This window comes from Trichechus manatus, unplaced genomic scaffold, assembly GCF_000243295.1.
Source record: "Trichechus manatus latirostris isolate Lorelei unplaced genomic scaffold, TriManLat1.0 scaffold00113, whole genome shotgun sequence".
Taxonomy (NCBI): domain Eukaryota; kingdom Metazoa; phylum Chordata; class Mammalia; order Sirenia; family Trichechidae; genus Trichechus; species Trichechus manatus.
The window spans coordinates 8070267-8091891 of record NW_004444049.1 but is presented as its reverse complement, the minus strand read 5'-3'; the positions used below and the strand labels follow the sequence as shown (position 1 = coordinate 8091891).

Here is a 21625-nt window from a genome sequence, read left to right as displayed (position 1 = left end):
ACATCCTCTCCCTAAAGGCTGATTTGGAGGAAGGGGTGGGGGCCTAGAAGGGGAAGCTGTCTTTTTCTGGGTTCCCAGGCCTGACCCAGGGGGCCCAGAGGCCCTCAGAGGGAGGAGGCTGGGACAGTGGAGAAGGGCTGGGGCAGAAGAACAGCACGGCCTGGGCTATAGGGAGGATGAGGGCCTGGTGGGCGTGGGAAGGCCTGGGGAAGAACACTTGAACTGGCCAAGGCTGGAGGCTCTGGTGGTGGAAGGTAGATGGAGACTCCTTCATCCAACTCTCAGAAGATTTTGTCTTCAGGATCCCAGGGTGTCTGAGGAGCCTAGAGGCAGGCAGAGCCTTAGCAGGGACCATTCTCTGGAGGGCAGGGAAAGGGGCTCCATTGCCCTCAGCTGGGGACCAGGCCTGGGTCACAGGGCTGCAGAGGGATCCTCTGGGAGGCCTTTTCCCCTTCTGGATCCTTCTCTGTCTCCTTGGCCTGCTGGGACCTGGGGACAGTGAGAACTTAGGCAAAGCCCTGGGCCCAGCCCTGCTTCCCCGAGGAGGAGCACTGGTGGGGCCAGAGGCAGGGGCTGACCAGTTTTCCACGTCTTCGAGGGTCTCTGGCAAGTGCCGATTGAGGGTCTCAGGCAGGAAGAGGGCGGCACTGCCTCCCAGGAGGGCCGTGACCCCGTAGATGACATTGGGGATGAAGGGCTGCACCTCAGCCAGGATCTTCATCAGTGGGGCCACCATGCTGCCCACGCGGGTCCACAGGTTACTTACGCCCAAACCTGTTTGCCTGAGAAGGTTCAGAGCAGGGATTGGCAGCCTGGATGTGGGGTTCTTGAAGGATGGCCCTGGGACCCCTGGGCAGGAAGCCATAGCCCCACTGACCCTGGCTGGCTGGGCCCAGTCACAACACCTACCGGATAACGGTGGGGTACAGCTCGCTTGTGTAGAGGAAGAGGCAGCTGAAGGAGCTGGACAGGCACCCCTTCCCAAACACAGCAAGCACTGTCTTCAAGGTCTGCAGGTCTGCAGAGGGAAGAAAATGTATGGGCCTTGGAGCTTGGGAGCACTTGAGTGTTCCCATCGCTTAGCAAACTTCCCCAGTCAATCTGTTCTGGACCAGGCCTTGCCCTGTGCACCAGCCTTGATGATCCTCCTCACAGCCCAGTAAGGGAGGAGGGCAGACAGGTGATGGTACTGAAGTGCCAAGGGCATCAGGTCAACTTTACCCCCATACTGAGTCTCTCAGGAGAGATTTCTGAAAAGTTTCAGCACTAGGAAAAGCTTGGCTTTGATAACAAGAATTCTGTAACTGACCTTGTCTCCTTTTTTGCTTTGGTTGCCAGGAAGCTCAGATCCAAACTTAGAGCTGAGTAATAGTTCCTCTGCTATTTCTAATGCTTTGCTTCCTTGTGTCCTGCTGTGTTTGTGTTTTTCCCTGGCTCTGATTCCTTATTCTCGTTTATATTTTGATGTATATGCCCTTGTCCTAAGATATCTCAAATCCCTTTAGAAGGAGATAGGTGTATCAACAAACAATTGTCTATATAAAAGACAAGTGGCTTTTCCAATGTCTTAATGGAGTAAGTTGTGGGGTCTTTTTGAGCACTGGGCTGTCTCCCCATCCCCACTTGTTCTTCACAGTGATGATACACAGACACCCCCAATCCCAAAACAATCCCTCACAATGTCCAGATACCACCATACATTGCCCAGTCCAAGTCAGATCAGGAAAGGAGCTTCAATATCATCCAGCCCAACTGAGTTATTCTCTAGACGAAAGACCTGAGACCCAGACAGCCCAAGGACCTGCTCAAGGTAACGTGGTGAATTAGAGGCAGAGCCGCAACCTGTGGCAGCCTGTGATGCCCACGGACATGTTGGCCTGCATGGTTCATTCTCCTCCGAGGGCTCTGGGGTAGCCCAGCCTCTCACCCGAGGGCACTAAGGTGAGAGCCAAGATGGACCCTCCTGCCAGGAGCAGAGAAGCAGCCTGAGTGATGCGCCGGCCCAGGTAGCTCATGGAGAGGATGGAGACGAACTTGCTTGGGACATCAGCACCTGCAAAGATGATCTGGAGGAGGTAGATGTCGACCCCAAAGTCTTCCACACCCATGGCCAAACTGTAGTAGGCAAAACCAGTGGCAAACCTGAGAAGCAGAGAGGGACTGGTGAGCATCTCAGCCAGTCTGGGGCCTCTCCCCATACTGGCCAGAGGGTCACCAGGATGATGTGGAGTTTGTTGTGCCAACTACAACCAATTGGTAAGGGCTCAGTGGGAAAGTGATTACTTGGTTACGTCAGAGATGGGCCTGGATCTGGGGTATGGTGGCACAGGGGCCATACAGTTGGCCCCAGAGAATAGCAGGACTGGAAGGAATCTTGGACACCAAACCAAAAAATCAAATCCATTGCTGTCGAGTCGATTCCAACTCATGGTGACTCCATGTGTTACAGAGTAGAACTGCTCTAGAGGGTTTTCTTGGCTGTGATCTTTATGGAAGAAGATCACCAGACCTTTCTTCCATGGAGCCTCTGGGTAGGTTTGAACCACCAACCTTTAGGTTAGTAATTGAGCACAAGCTGTTTGTACCACCCAGGGACCAGTAGGAGACCAAAGGAGGCAGATCTCTCTTGGTTGTGTAGGAGTTGCCTGACGAACAGCTTAATGTCCAGTGTAGGGGAGGTGAAAATTAAACCGTCTGCAAGGGCCAGATGTCTCCTATCCATCTCTCTGAATTTTGGTATCTCTTTTGAAGGGTTCCTAGACCACAAATTGGATCTTATTCTTAGGGGGATGGCCAGGATGAAGAAGGGCCTCCAAATCAGGTCACAAAAGGGGACAGAAGAGAAAACTCAGGAGAAACAAAATTTCCATTTTCAAGTCTGAAGCCCTGAGGGCAGCCTTGCTCTGTGGGGTCCCAAAGGGCAGAGCCAGATCAGTGTAGGCAGAGACAGAGAGATTCAGCATCCAGAAACTTCCATGGCTGGGATGAGAACTGGTGAAGGGATTTGGAGCTTTTGCCCTGTGGTGGGGTGGGCATGACCCCAAAGGGAAGCAGACCCTGGTGGCCGGGCCTGGGTGTGGGGCAGGGATGCAGCTGATTTGGGGGCTGGGGTTGGGCTGGGGTGGCCTAGGGGAGGGGTGTACTTGACTCCACTTGCAGATGCTCTTGGCCATGCTCTCAGGTGAGCCTGCCAGAGGCCTTCTGCATCACCCGTGCCTTGGTGGAGGTGCTGGAGTTGGCAGGGAGAGGTGGTGGGTTACCAGGCCAGGGAAAGACAGAACAACATGAGGCGCAAGATGGGCGTCCGGAACAGATCAACTACGCTGTACTTGGCCTTGGCCAAGGTGATCTCCTTCTGCAGGTTGAGCTTGAGCTCCTTGGGGAAAAGGAAGGGAAGAGTGCCATTAGTGACCAGCTGGTGGGTAGAAAGCAGAAGAGCAGGAGGTGCAGGCCTGGGACCTCCAGAAACACTTGCTTAGGGGACCATATATAATGCAGGCTTGGGTGCAGGGGAAAAGGTGGCAAGCAGAGGGGAGCGTGCAAGAGCAGAGCCCTGGAGTCCCGACCTCTAGATTACAATCCCTCATGGCTCCTACCTCCAAGGTGAGCTTTTCTGCCTCTTCCTTCTTGCCGTTGAAAGCAGCCACCCACTTGAGTGTCTTCAGGGCCTTCGAGGACCTTCCGGACAGGACCATCCAGCTTACAGACTCTGCTACCCACCTGGGGGCCCAGAATCAAGTTGCAGTGCTTCCTCCCACCCCAGAACCCCCTTTGAGAGGCTGGGAGAACATCAACAGCCAGGGCCAAGGGGTCAGAGGCCTAGAAACCTGAGCGGCCTTATTGCAGATTTCATGGAATTTAAACGTGGCCAAAATTTGCACCTGGGCTGCTGGCAGCCAGCACAAATTCCAGCCTTCTCTTCTTCCCCTTCCAGAAGAGCTCTCCTTCTGCCTCCCACCCGGGTCGCTTATTAACTTTGGATATCTTCCTTAGCTAGGAGCCCCGGGCCCTGGGCCAAGGCAGGTGGGGCCTGAGCAGGGGGCTGCATGTCCAAGGCTAGACAGCTGGAGGGTCCTGCACGTCCGTCCACCTCCACAGCCTACGTTGGGCTGTGACCCCAGCCTCTCTGTTGAAGAAGTGGTAGGGCTGCAGTCCCGGGGCAGTTTGGGAAAGGCGCCTGGGGCTAAGGTGAAGGTTTGGCCCAGGGAATGGGTTTGAGGACCCCTATATTCTCCCTGCAAAGGACAAGCTCTGCTGGGTGGGGACCACAGCATGGGGTGTGCCAATGTCTTGGGATTGGCTAGAGGACAACCGCCCCATCCTCTCCTTCCCATGGGCTCTTCTGTTGGGATTGCTCCACCTGAGCAGTCCTCAAGGAATGTCGCTAGGCGAAGAGCAATGCAGGAGGCAGAGGTGTGGGGAGAAAGGAATGGAGTTGGAGAGGTCTGGTCCAAGGTGGGGTCAGCTTCGCCTGGGACCTGGCTCCAGTGAGGTCCTTTGGGGAGTGGACATTGGTTACCTGGCCTCGGACCACTGCCCCCAGCTGATAGTGTTGGCTTTCTGGGCTCAGTGCTACCCAGCCTTCTAGCCTTGTGGTCTCTTTTTCTGCCCTGACAATCTTCTGAGCTGCTCTCAGCAAGAATATCAGTGACTCCCTCCCAAACCCACACCTAGGGTCTGGACACCCTACTCCACCCCTGAAAATAATAGCAACAGTAGCTTCCAAATAGTGAGACTCCCTATGTGCCAGACACACAAAATTCTGGTGACCAGCATTATTATCTCCATTTTACCTAGAAGAATCTTGAGGCTCGAAGTGGTTGAGTCTTACCTGAAACCATACAATGAAGGCACACGCGCTCTCGCATGTACTGCTGATGACCCTCAGCCAGTATTTTCACCCCGACTCTCTGACTGCTCCGTCTCTGCTTCCTCCTGGGTGTGAACATTCTTTCCAGCTCCACTCCGGGCTCTCTGCACATCTCTCTTACTCGCTTACCCTCAGATTGCCCGTCCCCTTTAAGAGCTTCTATCCTCATTCCCTGGGTGGTGCAAATGGTTAAGTGCTCGACCACTAGCTAAAAGGTTGGCTGTTTGGACCCACCCAGATAAGCCTCAGAAGACAGGCCTGGCGATCTGCTTCCGAAAGGTCACAGCCTTGAAAACCCTATGGAGCAGTTCTACTCTGCACACATGAGGTCACCATGAGTCGGAAGGGACTTGATGACAACTGACAACAATATCTAAGAGCTTCTATTCTCATTTCCAAGCTGAGGTTCCACCACAGTTCTGCTCCTTTTTGTGTAACCTTGGGGACTTGCTTTACTTCTCTGAGCCTCAGTTTCTTCATCTATGAAATGGGGATGATAATGGCCCCTTCACACAGAGATGTCACGAGGATCTGAGACAATGTAGGTTAATGCTCAGAACAGGGCCTTGCATGTACATAGTAAGTACTCAATAAAGGGTGCTCTAAGACTTCATTTCTTTCCCTGAGCTTGTCCGTGATTTCTTGTCTTTTGGCTCCAACTACCTTCTTCTCATCTCCTGTCCTCCATGTGTCCTTAGGTTCAACATGTGGATAATGGAATTTACCTTCTACCTCAAGTGAGATTTCTGCCCCCTCTGATACCTCAGTTGTCCCAGGTTCCCAGGCTAGGGCACCTCTTGGGGCTTTCTTTTCCTTCCCACCTCAAATTTAGAAGTCCCCAAATTCTGTAGTTCTTCCTTCAAATATCTTTCAGACTTGTACCCAGACACTTCCTGCCTACCCAGTCACCTCCCTTCAGTTTCTCCCCCTTACCCCGCATCTTGGGTCTGTCCCACTTGGGTCTGTCCTTCTGGACTATTACTTCACAAACGAAATCTTGGTCAGACCTCTCAACACAGACACTTCGTGGCTTCCCATTTCCCTCCGTGTGAAGCTTCATCCTCGCTGGCTTTCTGAGCTCCATCCTGTCCATCTCAATGTACTCTTCTTCTTCAGCTGCAGGTAGCCCCTCACTGCCCCCTGGACACTTGCTCCCACATGCTCCCTGCCTTTGCTTATACAAGTCCTCCTTCCTGGAATGTCCTTCCCTGACCCTGGGTCAGGGGTGCCCAGGGACAGACAGAGCTGGCCAGCCTGGTCTGGCGTGGGCTTCTTCTTTTTGGTCTCAGTGGGCCTAAGGAAGCAGGTGGAGAGCAGGGGGCCACGTACCAGGACCACAGGAAGACGATGAAGTAGGGAACAGACGCAGTTAACTGTAGCCAGCGCCACTGGGGGATGGCATAGGCCAGGCCGGGCAGAACGAACTGGCCAATGGTGTAGCAGTAGCCAACTGCTGTCGACTGAATGGCCCGTACCCGGGTGGGCACCCACTCGACATCTGCAGGGAGGAGCCCAAGGACCGGATTAGGATCCTGCTGGGCCCCAGGCATTTCCCTCCTGCCTCCCAATGGCTACACAACCTGACCTTCATCGTAAGAGTTCATCATCTCCATTTTACAGATGCTGCAACCGAGGCTTAAGGAGGTAGGATTCCAACCTAGGCCTGTCTGATCCCCAAGCCCATGTGCTTGACCACTGCCTCTCCAGTGGCAAGTGACTTCCCTTTGTTGTGCCTCAATTTCTTCATCCATAAAACGGAGATCATGACATCACCTGCTTGTGTGTGTGGACTGAGTGAGATCATGTGCTTAGTAGACTGCCAGGCCCACAGTAGGCCCTCAGTATTGATAGCTACTATTAATATACTAAGAAGGAGTCCCTGCATGGCCTAAACAGTTAAATGCTTGGCTATTAGCTGAAAGGTTGACAGTTCAAACCCACCCAGATGCCCCTCAGAAGACAGGCCTAGAGATCTGCTTCTGAAAGGTCACAGCCTTGAAAACTCTATGGAGCAGTTCTATTCTGCACTCATGGGGTTACCATGAGTCAGAATGAACTCGATGGCAACTAACAACAACTATACATATGCCTGTTGTTATGTTCAGAGGAGGCTCTGAGGTCCTGAGAGGCCCAGCACCTTGACCAAGGTCTCAAGGAGCCCGTGGTTGGGCCAGGCCTAGAGCCACTCTCTCTCAGCTTCTGACTGGTGCTCCCCTAACCCCACCTCCTCTGCCCCCTCCACGTCGCTCACTCAGGATCACCGTGCTCAGGGTAATGCCTGACATGCTGCAGCCAGTCAGGAAGCGGAAGACCAAGTAGGTGTGGAAGTTGGGGCTGAAGGCGGCAGAGGAGCCACTGGCCGCGAGCAGCAGGTAGCTCCAGGATAGGATCGTCTTGCGGCCAAACCTGCAGCACCGAGGAGAGGTGGGGGCCGCGTTAGCCCCAGAGTGGCTGCCAAGGCGAGTGACTCTGCAGGTCCCAAAGGGCCAGGGGGGCACATAGCTTCCTTCCCGGGCAGAGCCTTGCTAGTAATTGCTATTTTTCAACAAGTTTGCAATTAGAGATTTGAGTTAATGAGTGATCTCTCCACCCCCACCCCCAGCTTGGCAGCCTGATCAGGGGTCAAAGGAGAGCCATCTCTAAGCGGTCTCTCTGCACCACCTCTTGTTGAGTCTGAGATGCCGTCTGATATCATGCAGGTGGAGTTTTCCGGAAGGCAGTTGAGTATACTAGTCTTGAGGCCAAAAGAGAGGTTGGGCTGGAGATACATGGATTTGAAATATTCATCATAACATAGTAATTAAGCCACAGGAATAGGTGGAATTGCCTGGGGGGAGTGGATAAAGAGAGTGGAGGATCTGGGAAGAGTCCTTCAGAAACTTGAGTGGATGGGCAGAGAGAAAGAACCCATGGGGATAAAGAACAGTGGCCAAGAGGTGGAGAGAAACCAGGTGGAGGGAGAAGTCAGCTGTGCCAATGGCTGCTAAGCGGTCAAGCCGGGTCAAGATACAGAAGGTTCCACTGGATTCACTGAAAAAACTCATCAGTGGCTTTGGTGAGCACAATTCCAGTGGAGAAGTGGAGGGGAAAGCCAGCGTAGAGTGAATTGAGAAGCAAGTGGTAGATGAGGACATGGTGATAGTAAGTGTAGCTACTCTTTCAAGAGACTGGCTTTGAAGGGGAGGGAGAAACAGAGCAAAAGTAGAAGGGAAAGGCAAGTTTTAAGATGGAGAGGTTTGAGTACATGCCAATGCTGGTGGAGAGGAGGCAAGAGAGGTGAGGGATAGACTGAAAATCATGGCAACTCCATGCGTTACAGAGTAGAACTGCTTCACGGGCACGACCTTGACCTTGTGCCAGAAAAGCCCAGGCTTCCCCCTGGGTATGGGGAGGCTGGAAGACTCGAGGTGCAAGGGCCTTGGGGGAGAGACAAGGCTGTGGCCCAGAGAGTGAATAGGACTTGCCCAAGGCCACCCAGAGAGGACCATGCCTTCAGTCTCCCCAGAGCTTTGCCTCTGAGGGCACTCGGGTGGAGCGGAGTAGGGCACGATTGTCTCCCTGAGTTGTGCCTTCTCTTGCGATGCCCCACCATCTCACCTGTCCGACAGGTTTCCGAACACGATCCCGCCAATCAGCACACCCGCCATGAAGATAGACTGGGCCAACTCCTTCAGTTTGTAGGAGTCGCATACCAAGTCCCACTGCACAAGAGAAAAGTGGGGCCAGTCTGCTCAGTCCAGACCAGCCCGCTCACCCCTGTCTCCCCACATGCTCACTCACTCTCCCAGCACCCTCCCTCGGCATCCCTGAAACTGGCCCCCTGCCTCCCAAGTGCCATTTCCCCTTCAGCCTGGTTGGGGCTCCTGTGTCTGCCTGGGACTCTCTGGGTCCTAACCCTGGGTTGTGTAATGATAGCATCCCTCAAGCATGTGTGGCCTGTCAGCGGCATACGAAATCACATCCATGTCTGTTCTCAACCTCCTCCCTCAACACAGCCAACCTTGCCTGTGTCCTTGCGACTCCCTTCTTGCCTCCTTTCCTCCCCTCACGTGTCCAAGGCTCGACTCTCCACCTGCACCCTTGACCTCGCTCTCTCTCCTCCACAGGGACATTATTCTACTCTTGCCAACCCCTGCCCCAAAGGTCCCGAGGTGCTGCAAATCGTCTGAGCTCAACTACTAACCTAAATAAGGTTTTCACTGGCTCTTTCTTTTCAGAAGTAGACTGCCAGCTCCTTCTTCCTAGTCTGTCTTAGTCTGGAAGCTCAGTTGAAACCTGTCCTCCACGAGTAACCGTGCTGGTATTTGAATATCGGTGGCATAGCTTCCAGCATCACAGCAACATGTAAACCCCCACAGTATGACAAACGGATGCAGTGCTGGAAGCACTCACTTGTCTATGCCAAGAAATTTGGAAGACAGCTACCTGGCCAACCAGCTGGAAGAGATCCATATTTATTCCTATTCCAAAGAAAGGTGATCCAACAGAATGCATGATTTTCAGTCTCTCTCACTCTCCCTTGCCTCCTCCCCACCAGCACTGGAATGTATTCAAATCTCTCCATCTTAAAACTTGCCTTTCCCTTCCACATTCGCTCTATTTCTCCCTTCCCTTCAAAGCCAATCTCTTGAAAGAGTAGCTACACCTGCTGTCACCACGTCCTCATCTCCCACTTGCTTCTCAATTCACTTCACTCTGGCTTCTTCTCCCACTACTCCACTGGGACCGTGCTCACCAAAGCCACCGACGAGTTTTTCAGTGAATCCAGTGGAACCTTCTGTATCCTGACCCGGCTTGACCACTTAGCAGCCATTGGCACAGCTGACTTCTCCCTCTACCTGGTTTCTCTCCACCTCTTGGCCACTGCTCTTTTACCCCATAAACTCTTTCTCTCTGCCCACCCACTCAAGTTTCTGAAGGGCTCTTCCCAGATCCTCCACTCTCTTCATCCAATCTCCCTGGGCAATTCCGCCTATTCCTGTGGTTTAATTACTAAGTTATGATGAATACTTCAAATCCATATATCTCCAGCCCAACCTCTCTTTTGGCCTCAAGGCCAGTATATTCAACTTCCTTCTGTAAAACTCCACCTGGATGATACCAGACAGCATCTGAAACTCAACGAGACTTATCACTCCACACCCCCGTGAGGTCCTGTCCCAGTGATTGGCAACCCTCTCTGACTCCTCCCTCTCTCTCTCTCACTCAACCATCACCTAATCCTCCAGGTTCTAACTTTTTTAACATTTATCTTAAATCTAGGCTTTTTTCTCTATTTCTGCTACTACTGCCTCAGTGAAGGCCTCAGTATCTTGCATTTGGATCAACAATAACAGCTGATATTCACTGAGGGCTTACTATGTACCAAGGCCTCTGGGTGATGCAAACAGTTTGTGTTTGTCTACTAACCTAAAGGTTGGCAGTTGGAACCCACCCAGCGGTGCTGCAAAAGAAAGGCCTAGTGATCTGCTTCTGTTAAGATTGCAGTGAAGAAAATCCTATGGAGCAGTTCTATTCTGTAACATGTGGGGTCTCCGTGGGTCGGAATCGACTCTATGGAACAGATTTTTCCCCCCATTTTTACTGTGTACCAGGCACTGTTTGTTCTAAGCTCTTTCCCTGTAGGTGCTACTATCATCCTCATTTTACAGATGAGGAAACTGAGGCCCTGAGAGGATTACTGCAACAACCTTCTGATTGGTATCCTACCCTTTAGTCTCATCCTCTTCTATCCATTTTGTTCCATGACAACATAAATAGCTTCCTAAAACACCCCTTTAATCAAGTTCCTCTCTTCCCTAAAGCCCTCACTGGCTTCCTCTTGTCCTTTGGATAAAGATAAAATTCTATTAATGCAGATTTCTAAGGCCCTGCATGCTCTGGCCCCTGTCTATCTGTCTGGCCTAATCTCCTGCTAATCCTTAACAAGCACCCTTTGCTCCAGCCACCCTGAATTACTTGTGTAATGAAGTGGAGAATTTGATTCACTAGAAATGCCTCACAAGAATGTTTGGAAGAAAAACAGAGTGAGGGAAGAACCACACATCCCAGGGAGCTCTTGACACTTTCCTCTGCTGGACGTGAGAGAGGATGGGGGTGGATGAAAACTCCAGGTCCTCCAGTGGTCTCAGAGTGGCCCAACATGGCCAGCAAGCCTGGTGGCCCTTTCAGGCTGGGATGGGAGCCTGCATGCTATGTGTAGGGGACAGGGGGAGAGAACAGGGCAAAGGAGGGGTGGGAGGGATGAGGAGGAGTATGCCAGTGGATGTCTAGAGGAGACTTCTGGTAATTTGTGGTACGCTGTGTAAAGTCCCCCTTAAGAAAATCTAAAGTAAAGACCCTTTGTCCACGTACATTCATTTGCCCCCTTTATCTGTAGTAATAGCTCATTTCCCAGGTGACTCTGTAGCTGGATGGGGCCACGTGGTTCTTGACAATGGAACGTGAGGGGTGGAAGAGATGTATGCTACTTCCACCTCATTTGTTTAAGAGGGAATCCCTGGTCTGGACCTACGTGTTTTCTGTCTTCCTGTTGGCTGGAATGGTGACAACTAGAGCAACTCTGTAAGCCATGTGTTGAAGATGGCAGTTCTTTGGGGCAGATATCAGTCTGGGTCCTGAAATGACCCTGTAGAGCAGAGCCTCCCACCAGCCTGAAATGCTCACCTTGGAGCTGTAACACAAGATATTCAATATTCTTTAAGCCCCTGCTATATTCTTTGAGCCACTGCATTATTGTTGGCTCTTTTGTTGTGTCATCCTATCTTATCCTAATACATCCCACAAGAAGCTGCAAATGGAAATTTGATTATTATCCCAAACTTCATGGATACTTAGTGCCTTAAGAAACTAGAGTCTGTCTGGATCATGAGAGGGCCAATGTCAGACCCGGTTTGATTGTTTAAGGCCACTGCCTACTCCACCATTTGAAACTAGATCCACTGAGTTTTGTTTATACCACGGGACTCATGTGATCATGTAGGCTTTGGCATAAGCATCACAAACCCGTTTCTACCAGAAGATTGAGCAATTTACAGGAATGTCATTCCTGAGGTGGATTTTGAGTTATGTTTAGAACAAATGACTTGACACCTTGATGAATCATCTAGTCTTATGCTATAGGTTTTCTTAACAGAGCTGAAGAAAGCTTGTAATTACGTAGGCTTTCGAATAAGCGCCACAAACCAGTTTCTACTAGAAGATTGAGAAATTTACAGGAATACCATTCCTGGAATGGACTTTGAGTCAAGTTTAGAACAAGCCAAAACCCTTACAATAACTGGTTTACAAGGTCCTGCGCCCATCTTTACCCCCATTACTTCTCTCCTCTCATCTGCTACTACTCTCTCCCTTGCACACTCCACTCTAGTTGCACTGGTCTCTTTGCTGTTCTGTTTAAGGAATAGCAAGTTCCGTCAAGTTGATTTTTGATTCGTACTGACCCCATGTAACAGAGTCGAACTGCCTCATCGAGTTTTCTAGGCTGTAATCTTTATGGGAGCAGATCACCAGGTCTTTCTCCCATGAGTTTGAACCGCCAACCTTTCAGCGATTCTACAAAATCTTCGCGTTATTTCGTTCCTCTTTGGTTTTGCACTTGTTGTGATACCATTATTCTAGTAATGTTACCAGTCCTCCAAAACTCACATCACGATGATCTTTTCTGAGTGCCAGGAACATCTTTCCTCGGTGTCTGGCACAAATAGGTAATCAATAAATATTTGTGAAACAGATAAATGACTGAGAAGCACTTCTAGACTTGCAGTTTGGTTAAGCTGCCCCTCATTTCTCTTTCTATATCCAGCATCCTGTTCTTACCTCCAGGAGGGCACAAGTTGCACAGCATTTTAGCTGCTTATTTACTTGTTTACATCTCCCATATTCTGTAACCTCTGAGATGGGCAGAGACCATTTCATTTGACTTTTTATCCCTAGCAAGTAGCCAAGTCATTCGTACGTGGTAAATATTAATGTTTGCTCAGTGGATAATTAATGAGTGAACAGGGCTGGGTTATTATACCTACTTTACTGATGAAGCCCAGAGAAGGAAAGGTGACTTGCTGGTTGGAGGAGCCAAACAGCCACTCAGCATCCTGGTGTTTCTATCTGGCCCTTTATATGGCCTTGGCCGACCTCTTCCACATCCAGCTTTTGGCAGCTCCACATAGAATTCCTGCTTCTAGTATCCTAGTCTAATGTTCTTGGTCTCTTTTTCACTCTCTTGGAGTATTCACTGGTTCAGGGAAGGATGGAAGCTTACTACCTGTCTTTCTGCACAGGCTGAGGCACCAGGAAGGGGGTAGGGGAGACAGAGAAGGGCTATTATGCTCAGGAGCAAGCTTTGTAAATAATGCTATCGTAACTTTATGAAGTAGGCACTAGTATTTCCCCATTTTACAGATGAAGAACCTGAGGCTTGGAGTTTACGTAACTTGCCCAAGCATATCTTGGTCCATTTCAGGGCAGGGGTACAAACCCAGGTCTGCTGGCCCCCCCAGCTGGTGCTCTTGACCACAGCTTCCTGATGACTCATTGTGCACTTGGCTCTGAGCCCTGAGCTGGCAGACGGAGGGCTCAGCACACGACAGCTATTACCGTGAACCGTGTAAGACAGCACAGGCTAGGATGGGCTGGGATCATGGTCAAGGGGGGCGTCCAAGCCTGGAGCCAAGAGGTCAGTCTAATATCAGGTCCAAATGGTGGGGGTGAGGACAGGCTCAGGAGCTGGAGCAGCAGCAAGATTCAAGGCAGAAGGTGGACCATAAAAGGTCAGAGGAGCCATTCATGACCAAGACCATGGTCAGCAGGATGGGGGCCCTGCTGTGTGTGTCTGGGGGGCTAACTCTGCCAGTAGACACCACACATGGCCTGTGCCCCCCAGAGCAGGGACAAGGAAACAGCCTGCCCTAGCTTGGGGGCCTTTGGGAGCCAGGTCAGAACTTGGGGAGAACTGCTGCAGCCCTGTGCATTCTTGGACCCTTGGTGGGCTCTGGCACAAGGACCCAAGAGAATCATCCGTGTATCTTGGGGAAAGTCAAAAGCATGAGAGTCTCCAGCTCTGTCACTTAGTAGCTGTGTGTTCCTGGGCAGGTTACTTAACTTCTCTGTGGCTCAGTCTTCCCATCTGTTACATGAAGGTAGTACTAGCACCCACTTCTAAGGATTGTACATGACGTAAGGATTGAAAAGCACTCAGCATTACACCTGGTAAATAGTCGGCACTCAATAAATGGCAGCTGTTTTGTTATTGTAAAGCCTGTGCTTGCTTGCAGGGACTGTGATGTAATAGAAAGTCATGGGTTATGGAATCTGGACCTCCCCGCCACTTCTCCTATAAAAGCTTGACCTCATCAGCATCATTGCTGGGAAGGTCACCTTCTGAATCCGAGCCCAGTTTATTCCTCTGTAATATGGGGACGATCATGCCTGATTTGCAGGGGTCATGAGAAGGAATGGAAAGCACCAGTCCAGGGTCCCATACCCAATCAGTGTTCAGTGAGTTCCTGATCCTGGAGAGCCCACAGGATGGCCCCAGGCCCCTCCTGTGCACATGATCAGGGGCTTCCTAGGTCAGGGCTGTCTCCAGGAGTCAGGCTGGGCCAGGGAAGAGGTGAGGGTGAGACTCGCCCTCCACCCGGGGCTCTCTGGCCCTCACCCGGTGTCATATTGGAAATGGTGGGAGGGAGGTGCCCAGGGTAGGGTTGAGGGTGGGCAAGTTGGGACAGGAAGCAGGAGCTGGAGACCAGGAGGTGGACAAGAGGTCTGGGAGCTGGGCAGCCTATGGACTTGTGGATTGGGACAGGGAAGGTCAGAGGTGGCAGGCCTGAGACTCAGCAGGGGAACTTGCCCAGGGCAGAGATCTCTCCAGAGAGGACCCACTGGGCAGGCTTTTGGCTTCTCCAGCAGCTGACCCAGAGCCTCCAGGGCGCCACGTGGACGATGGGCTTCTTGTGGCCCTGGAGTGGGGAGGGCAGGGAGGTTCAAGGGCCAGAGAAGAATCCCAGGGGCCTGAGCGGGAAAGGGCTTGCTTATCCAAGACTAGACCCCTGAGGGCCACAGGTGGGAGCTTCGGGACCCCCAGGCCCAGCTGGGTATCCACAGGCCTGGGGTTCATCATGTGAGGCTGTGGGCTACAACTCCTTTCCAGGGAACCCAGGTCCCCGAATCTGTGCTCCCCATACTTTCCAGACTTTTATAAAAAGGCCTTTGTTTTCTCTTAATGTCCTAGCAAAGTTCCTTTTGAAAAATTCCAACCGTGTCTCTGCTGACCCGAGAGAAAGGAATTTGCGGTCACCCCTGCCAGGACAGCTTAGGGGATCAGAAGGAGGAAGGAAATGGCGTTTCCCACCCCTGCCCCCTCGGCCAACCCTATGCTGGGCTCTCTCACTACGCACCACACCAGCGAAGTCCTCACACAGCCCCAGAGCTAAGTTCCCTATCATCCCGTTCTATAGATAAAGGGACTGAGTCAGGAGAGGGGAGGTGACTCACCAGGTCACTGTTGTGGGGTGAAGCTGGGATTTGAACCCAGCCTTGTCTTGTTCCTAGGCCTATGCTGTTTCCAGGTGGGCTAGGTGGGGGCCATGCCATGAGGCAGAGTGAGGAGAAGCCTTGAGGCCTGTGTGAGCTGGGAAGAGCAGTGACTATCCCCAGCACCCCCCGCCGCTGCCCTGGGTCTCAGGACATCCCCAACAATAACAACAAACATCGGCAACAGCACCCACAGCAACAGCAACAGCAGCAAGAGCGGCAACAGCTAACGTTAAACGGAACACTTTGCCATCGCCAGGCCCTGTGCTAAGTGTTCTCCTTTAATCCTCACTCTTGCTCTCCTATCCCATTTTACAGATGAGGAAACGGAGGCTTCTGAGGGTTGTGACATCCCTATTAAATGGCAGAGTCAGGATGTGAACCTTGGCTGCTTGACCCTAGTTCCAGATTCCACGTTGTTGGTCTGGGAGCCAGCCCATTGCCTCAACTAACCAGGGTCACCTGGATCCAGTGCTTTGCCAAATGTCCTACCTTTCCTATCACTTTGGATACGTCTTTGGAGATTACTTTGGATATGTCATCAGGAGGGACCAATTGCTGGAGAAAGATTTCATGCTTGGTAAAGTGGAGGGTCAGTGAAAAAGAGAGAGACCCTCAGTGAGATGGACTGACACACAGCAACCATTGTGTGGATCATGCAGAACTGGGCAATGTTTCTTCCTGTTATACACAAAGTCGCTATGCGCTGGAGCCGACTCGATGGCATCTAACAACAACGTGAGCCAGCCCATCCAGTGCCCTGCCTCCCTGTCAGAGAGGCCCACCCCTAGTCCAGCCACTGCTCTACCTCTATCACACAGGGAGCAAGAACCTACCCCACCCCACCCAAGCAGATGGAGCCTGGACTTGCCGTGGTCTGAACCATAAACAAAGAACAGAGGGGCTGTTCTTGCTGTGCTGGTACCACTAACGATTTGATGGCCAGGCAGGGACCCTGCCTGTGGGCCTTCACAGCTGAGAACCCGTGGGAGCCAGAGCCTGCTGCAGACCTGACCCAGACGAGGGGTACCATACCTGGGGCCTGGTGAAACCTGTGCTTTGCTGGGAAGCAGAGTCCCACTGTCTCAACTACTGATAATGGAGACTGGATAGTCGGCTAGCAAAGATGTGAATTGATGCTTCACTGGGTACAAGCCCTGTAACCTCTGCTCTTGGCCAGGCTCCCTGGAGCAGGAGGCGCACCCTGGAAAGGAAGCTGTTTGCCCGCAGTCAGCAGTGTTTGTATCCCTCCAGCTGGCTCTGAGTGGGGATGTCCTTCATTCAGCTTCAGCTGAGCTCCTACTATGCACCTAGTCCTGTGACTGCAGAGAGGGTGAAAAAGACACTGTCCTTGCCCTGGAGTGGCTGCAACCTAGCGGGAAGGCAGACCTGTGACCAGGCCAGCCCACCCAGCACCCTCCTCGGAGCTGCAGGGTGCAGAGTGGAGGAGGGGGTTATGCCGTCTTAAGGAGTTTGGACTCTGAAGCCAACTCCCATCTCCACCATTTACAAAATGTGCCCCGGGCCAGTGACAGAGCCCTTGGTTTCATCATAAGATAAGGGGATAAGAAAGGTGCTAACCTCAGAAGGCTGTCGTGGGGGGTGAATGAGCTAATATGTGTAAAGTGCTTAGAACCGTCTGGCACTGGGTAAGCTCGTAGTAAATGTTAGTGAGGATTAGTGTGTGACAAGCTCCTGGTAGGATCGTTGTTTCTTCTGCTAGGTAGTATTTTTTTGGAAGACATGAATGGTGGCTTGTGCTTCTCTCTGTCTTTCCAGGGACTAGATGCACAGCAGGTTACCCAATACATTTGGCAATTTCTTAACAGGTATTGAGGCATGTTCCACTCTCTCCCCATCCCTCAGCCCCACATCCATTCAGCCACCAAGTCCTATAGCTTCTAGATCTCTAACTTCTCTGGTATCTGTTCCAACTGCTCCTTGCACCTGTCATCTCTCTCCTGAATGCCTGGGGCAACTGGCTAACTGGTCTCCCTGCCGCTGGACTCACAACTCAATACAAGCCATTCTCCACCCTGCAGTTGGAGTGATCAGAGCGTGACTCTCTTAACCCTATTCAGTAGCTCCCACTGCCCTGGGGACAGAGGCCACATCTTTGCCTTAGCACTGTGGAGCCTCCAGCCCCAAGTTCAGCTGGCCTCACCACCCTCTGGCCTTCTGCTGCCACTTGCAGCCCCCGACTATTTTGTTCTCGTCAAGCTTCCATGACTTCGAGTTTGACTCCACACATACAGTTCCCTTTCCCTGGGGTGCCCTTGCCCTCTTCCCCCTGTGGCTAGCTCTCACTCCTCCTTCACTCTCAGTGCACACACTGCCCACTCCAGCAAGCCTTCCTTGATGGCCCCTCCAGGCTGGTTGGCACTCCTGCTCTGGGTTCCTAGAGCACTCTGAGTTTACAAAGCACACATCCACTCATTGCACAGTATTTCTCCCACAGAGCGCCTGGTCTGTGCTAGGCACTGTTCCAGGAGTAGGGGTGCAGGGGTGGGCAACGGGCGTTTGCATACTCCACCAAACTGCCAGTAATCCTTGAGGGGTGCTTCTGTCTCTCCACTAGAGGCAAGCTCCTAGAGGGCAGGCAGGAACCTACATCCTCACGTATTATGCATGTACCAGATCGATTCTGACTCCTGGTGACCCCATGTGTTTCAGAGTAGAACTGTGCGCCATAGGGTTTTCATAGCCGTGATCATTTGGAAGTAGATTGCCAGGCCTTTCTTTCGAGGCACCTCTGGGTGGGTTCAAAGCATCAATCTTTTGGCTCGTAGCCGAGTGCTTAACTGTTTGCACCATCCAGGGACGCCATTATACCTGTAGGTGTCAGTAAAGGTTTGTTGGAGACTGGGGGCATTTCAGATGTTGTGTTTGGTGCTGGGAGAAAACACAAATATGACAGGGGGAAAATATAATCTAGGGAGTATGAGAGTCAGCAAATGTAGTGATAAGGAGCCAGGTGCCTGTGTTCAAATCCTGAATCTGCAACTTACTAGCTGTGTGACCTCGGGCAAGTTACTTAACCTCTCTGTGCTTCTGTTTCCCCATCTGAAAATGGGATAACAATAGTAAGTACTTTACAGTGTTGTCAAAGTTAAAAGTGTTAGTATTTATAAAGTACTTAGAACAGTGGCTGGCACATAGCAAGCATTTTATACATAAATGAGTATTTGTTAAACAAGCAAATAACAATCATCCAGACTGCTCATAGATAGCCCTGGATTCAAATCCTACCTCTGCCAGATGCTAGCCATCCTGGGAAAGTCATGAACCCAGGCTGAGCCTCACACTCCTCGTCTGTAAATGGGAGATAATAGTACTTCCTTTGCAGATACTACATCTCCCAGGATTCCAGGAGCCCACACATGTCACACATGTGCTCAGCACAGGACTGGCACCTGTAAGGGCTTTCTAATGAGGAAGAAACAGGATCCTGCCCTCAAGGAGCTCACAGTCTCCAAAGGGGAGAATCAAAACATCGGTCTCTGCTCACTGCTGAGAAGCCACCTCCTCCATGAAGCCTCCCTGGAATGCCATGGCTCCTCCCTCTTTTGATTCCCATAAGCCTTCATCCACCTGTATCTCGTATGGGCTTTAGCTTTAAATTCCAGCTCTGAAACTGACCAGCTGCGTATCATTGGACAGTCACTTCTCTTCTCTGAGTCTTAGTTTTTTTGATCTGTAAAAGGGGATAAAATTCACCTTCAGCTGAAGAAGGTGATGGAAATCAATCCAGACACTGTCTGCAAAGCATCAGAATGTACCTGACATGAGGCTGCTCCATAAATGCTAATCCCCATTTCCTCATCTTCCTCCTAACAGGCTGTCTTTACTGGCCAGTCAGTTTACTGAAGAGTCGGATTCAACTTTGTAGTTCCCAGAGGTGGCAGGTGAAAGAACAGGTGAATAAAGGAACGAACAATGGAATGAATGAATGAGAGGATGAACCCATGGGTGAATGTGGGGGTGGATGAGCCATTTTCTGCGTCTGCTCAGGAGTATTTCAACCCTCTACTTCATCCAGCCCGTCTTCGACACACACCCCCACCTTGGAGACTTTGAGCAAAATGGAATTTTCCCTCTCCCTCACTACCTGCTTAACCTTTGCCCTGATGGTGTGAAGGTATCTCAGTTCCGGGGCAACTTCCGTAGGGAGCTTCCTCTGATCCTGCCCCCCAGCCTCTACATCCAGTCCCGGCATCTAAGATCTCAGCACTGAGTACCTCTTTGAAGCTGTAGTTCCACATTTCTTTCTGTGATCCTGCCATTACTTGGTGTCATTCCCACTAGACTGCAGACACCATGGGAGCTGGGATGTTGCATTTTTGTATCCCCAGAGCTGAGCACTGTGCCTGTCACAGGCTAGCCCTCCTTAGCTGTTTGTTGAATAAATGCTTGGACTCCAGTTGTGAAGAAACCAAGCCTCGGTAGTGGAATGATCTGCACCTCACACACCTTCCACTTTGCCCTCAGGGATGCTAACTGGCCCAGTGTCCTGTTCCCCGATCCTAGGAAGTCTAGGTCCCACCTCCTGTCCTGCCCATGCATGGTGCAGGGCATGTGGGCGTGCCTGCGGTAAGGGGTGTTCTCAAGGCTGCAGGGTGCCATGTGGAGGGGGGTTGGGTGGTTGCCTGGCGTACCTCTGACACAATGGAGTCCCTGGAGCTGATGTAGGTCCAGCCATCTAGGCATGGCTCCGTGGCCCCCTGGGTGCCGTTGGGCAGGCTGGCGTTGGGTGGATGTATGAAACGGAGGCATTTCTCAGGCTTCCCGTCTGGGCCCGTGGGGAGCACCCAGGGCCCTGCAGAGGCATTGGGGGGTGGGCGGCAGTGGTGGACGGGGGTGATAGCTGTGAAGATCTGAAGCAGATTGTGGTTGGCCATGCCCAGGACAGGGAGCCCAATCAGGGTCAGGTGTAGGAGCTGGAAGGGGCCAACTCCACCCACGCGGTCCAGGAGCTCGGAGAAGGTCATGGCGTCAGGCAAGATGAGCCAGTGCTGCGGGCAAGGTACCAGGGAGAGGTCTGTGTGCATGTGGGGGTGATGTGTGGGTGTGCGCATAGGTGTGGATGCACAAGGATATGCTTGTGAGCTCAAGAATGTGGAACACTGTATGTATAGACGTGTGAGGATGTGGGTGTTCAGGGTGTGTAGCCACAGATTTATGTGCACAGGATGTACTCAATTGCTTGTATAGGTGTGGGATCACAGGTGTGGGTGTGTGTGCAGGTGTGTGTACAGGGTGTCTACAAAACCAAAAAAAAAAAAGAAAACAAAAAACCAAAAACCAAACCCATTGCTGTCTAGTTGATTCCAACTCATGGTGACCGCATGTATTATAGAGTAGGGCTGCTCCATGGGGTTCTCTTGGCTGTAATCTTTAGGGAAGCAGATCGCCAGGCCTTTCTTCCATGGCACTGCTGTGTGGGTTCGAACCACCAACCTCTAGGCTAGTAGTTGAGTGCAATCCATTTGCACCACCTAGGGACCAGGGTGTCTACTGGTGTGTGTATCTTTATGTCGGAGCATAAGGGCACAACAGTGTGAGTATGTGTGTGTGTGTGTGCATGTGTGTGTGTATGTACTTGTGGATATGAGCATGTGTGTGCTCAGCTAGGCTGGTCACACATGCTGCATGTATGGGGCAGTGCAGACCACACAGGCAGGGACCAAGTTGCCCACCCTGAATGCTGGCTACATAGGACTGGATGGCAGGGGTGGATGGAGAGCTCCCCGACTGGGCCCCAGATAGACACACAAGGTCAGCAGAGCTAAGGCTGCCAGCTGGGACAGGGGCTGTAGGCTCTCTGGGAGAGACCTCCTGGCGTTTGGCTGTTCCTTGGGGCTGGGCCCACCAGGTTGGGGCAGCCGAGAGGTTCCAACACATCCCCAGAGAGCATGAAGGGCTTGGCCAGCTGCACTGAAGAGGCAGGGCCTGACCTTGGGGGCTTCCCGAGAGGCTCCTGGGGGCCTGGGCTTGGGGCTTCCATCCTCCTCACCTGGCTGGGCTTGGCTCCGGCGGGTCTGATGGACAATGGAGTTGAGGCCCCTGCTCTGTCTCCGTCCGGCAGCTGCTGTAGTTGAGTAGCACAGCTCCAACAACCTGTGTTTGTACCTCCCCCAGGGGGGCTTATATAAGGCATAAGCTGCTCCCCGGGCTAATGTTTGACTTTCTTCTGAGGATTAACTGGACTGGCAAGGAGGGTGCTGT

At 51.9% G+C, this 21625-nt stretch overlaps 1 protein-coding gene across 1 annotated transcript; it reads right to left on the bottom strand.

Annotated features, from left to right (window-relative positions):
* Nucleotides 1-389: 389 nt before the first annotated feature.
* SLC22A8 (solute carrier family 22 member 8) lies at nt 390-20388 on the bottom strand. Its single transcript, XM_004383819.1, has 10 exons — nt 20056-20388; nt 8468-8571; nt 7122-7276; nt 6200-6368; nt 3597-3720; nt 3261-3376; nt 1928-2142; nt 910-1018; nt 579-782; nt 390-489 (listed from the first exon to the last, which is right to left on the bottom strand). Exons 1-10 carry the CDS (start codon nt 20386-20388, stop codon nt 390-392), a joined length of 1629 nt encoding a protein of 542 aa, XP_004383876.1.
* Nucleotides 20389-21625: the final 1237 nt, after the last annotated feature.

Coding starts and splice junctions, on each gene's coding strand:
- SLC22A8 (XM_004383819.1), bottom strand. CDS start 20,388: ATGACCTTCTCCGAGCTCCTGGACCGCGTGGGTGGAGTTGGCCCCTTC. Junction 8,572..20,055: donor GGGACTCCATTGTGTCAGAG/GTACGCCAGGCA, acceptor TCTCTTGTGCAG/TGGGACTTGGTATGCGACTC. Junction 2,143..3,260: donor TTCTGTCTTTCCCTGGCCTG/GTAACCCACCAC, acceptor TCTGCTTCTCAG/GTTTGCCACTGGTTTTGCCT.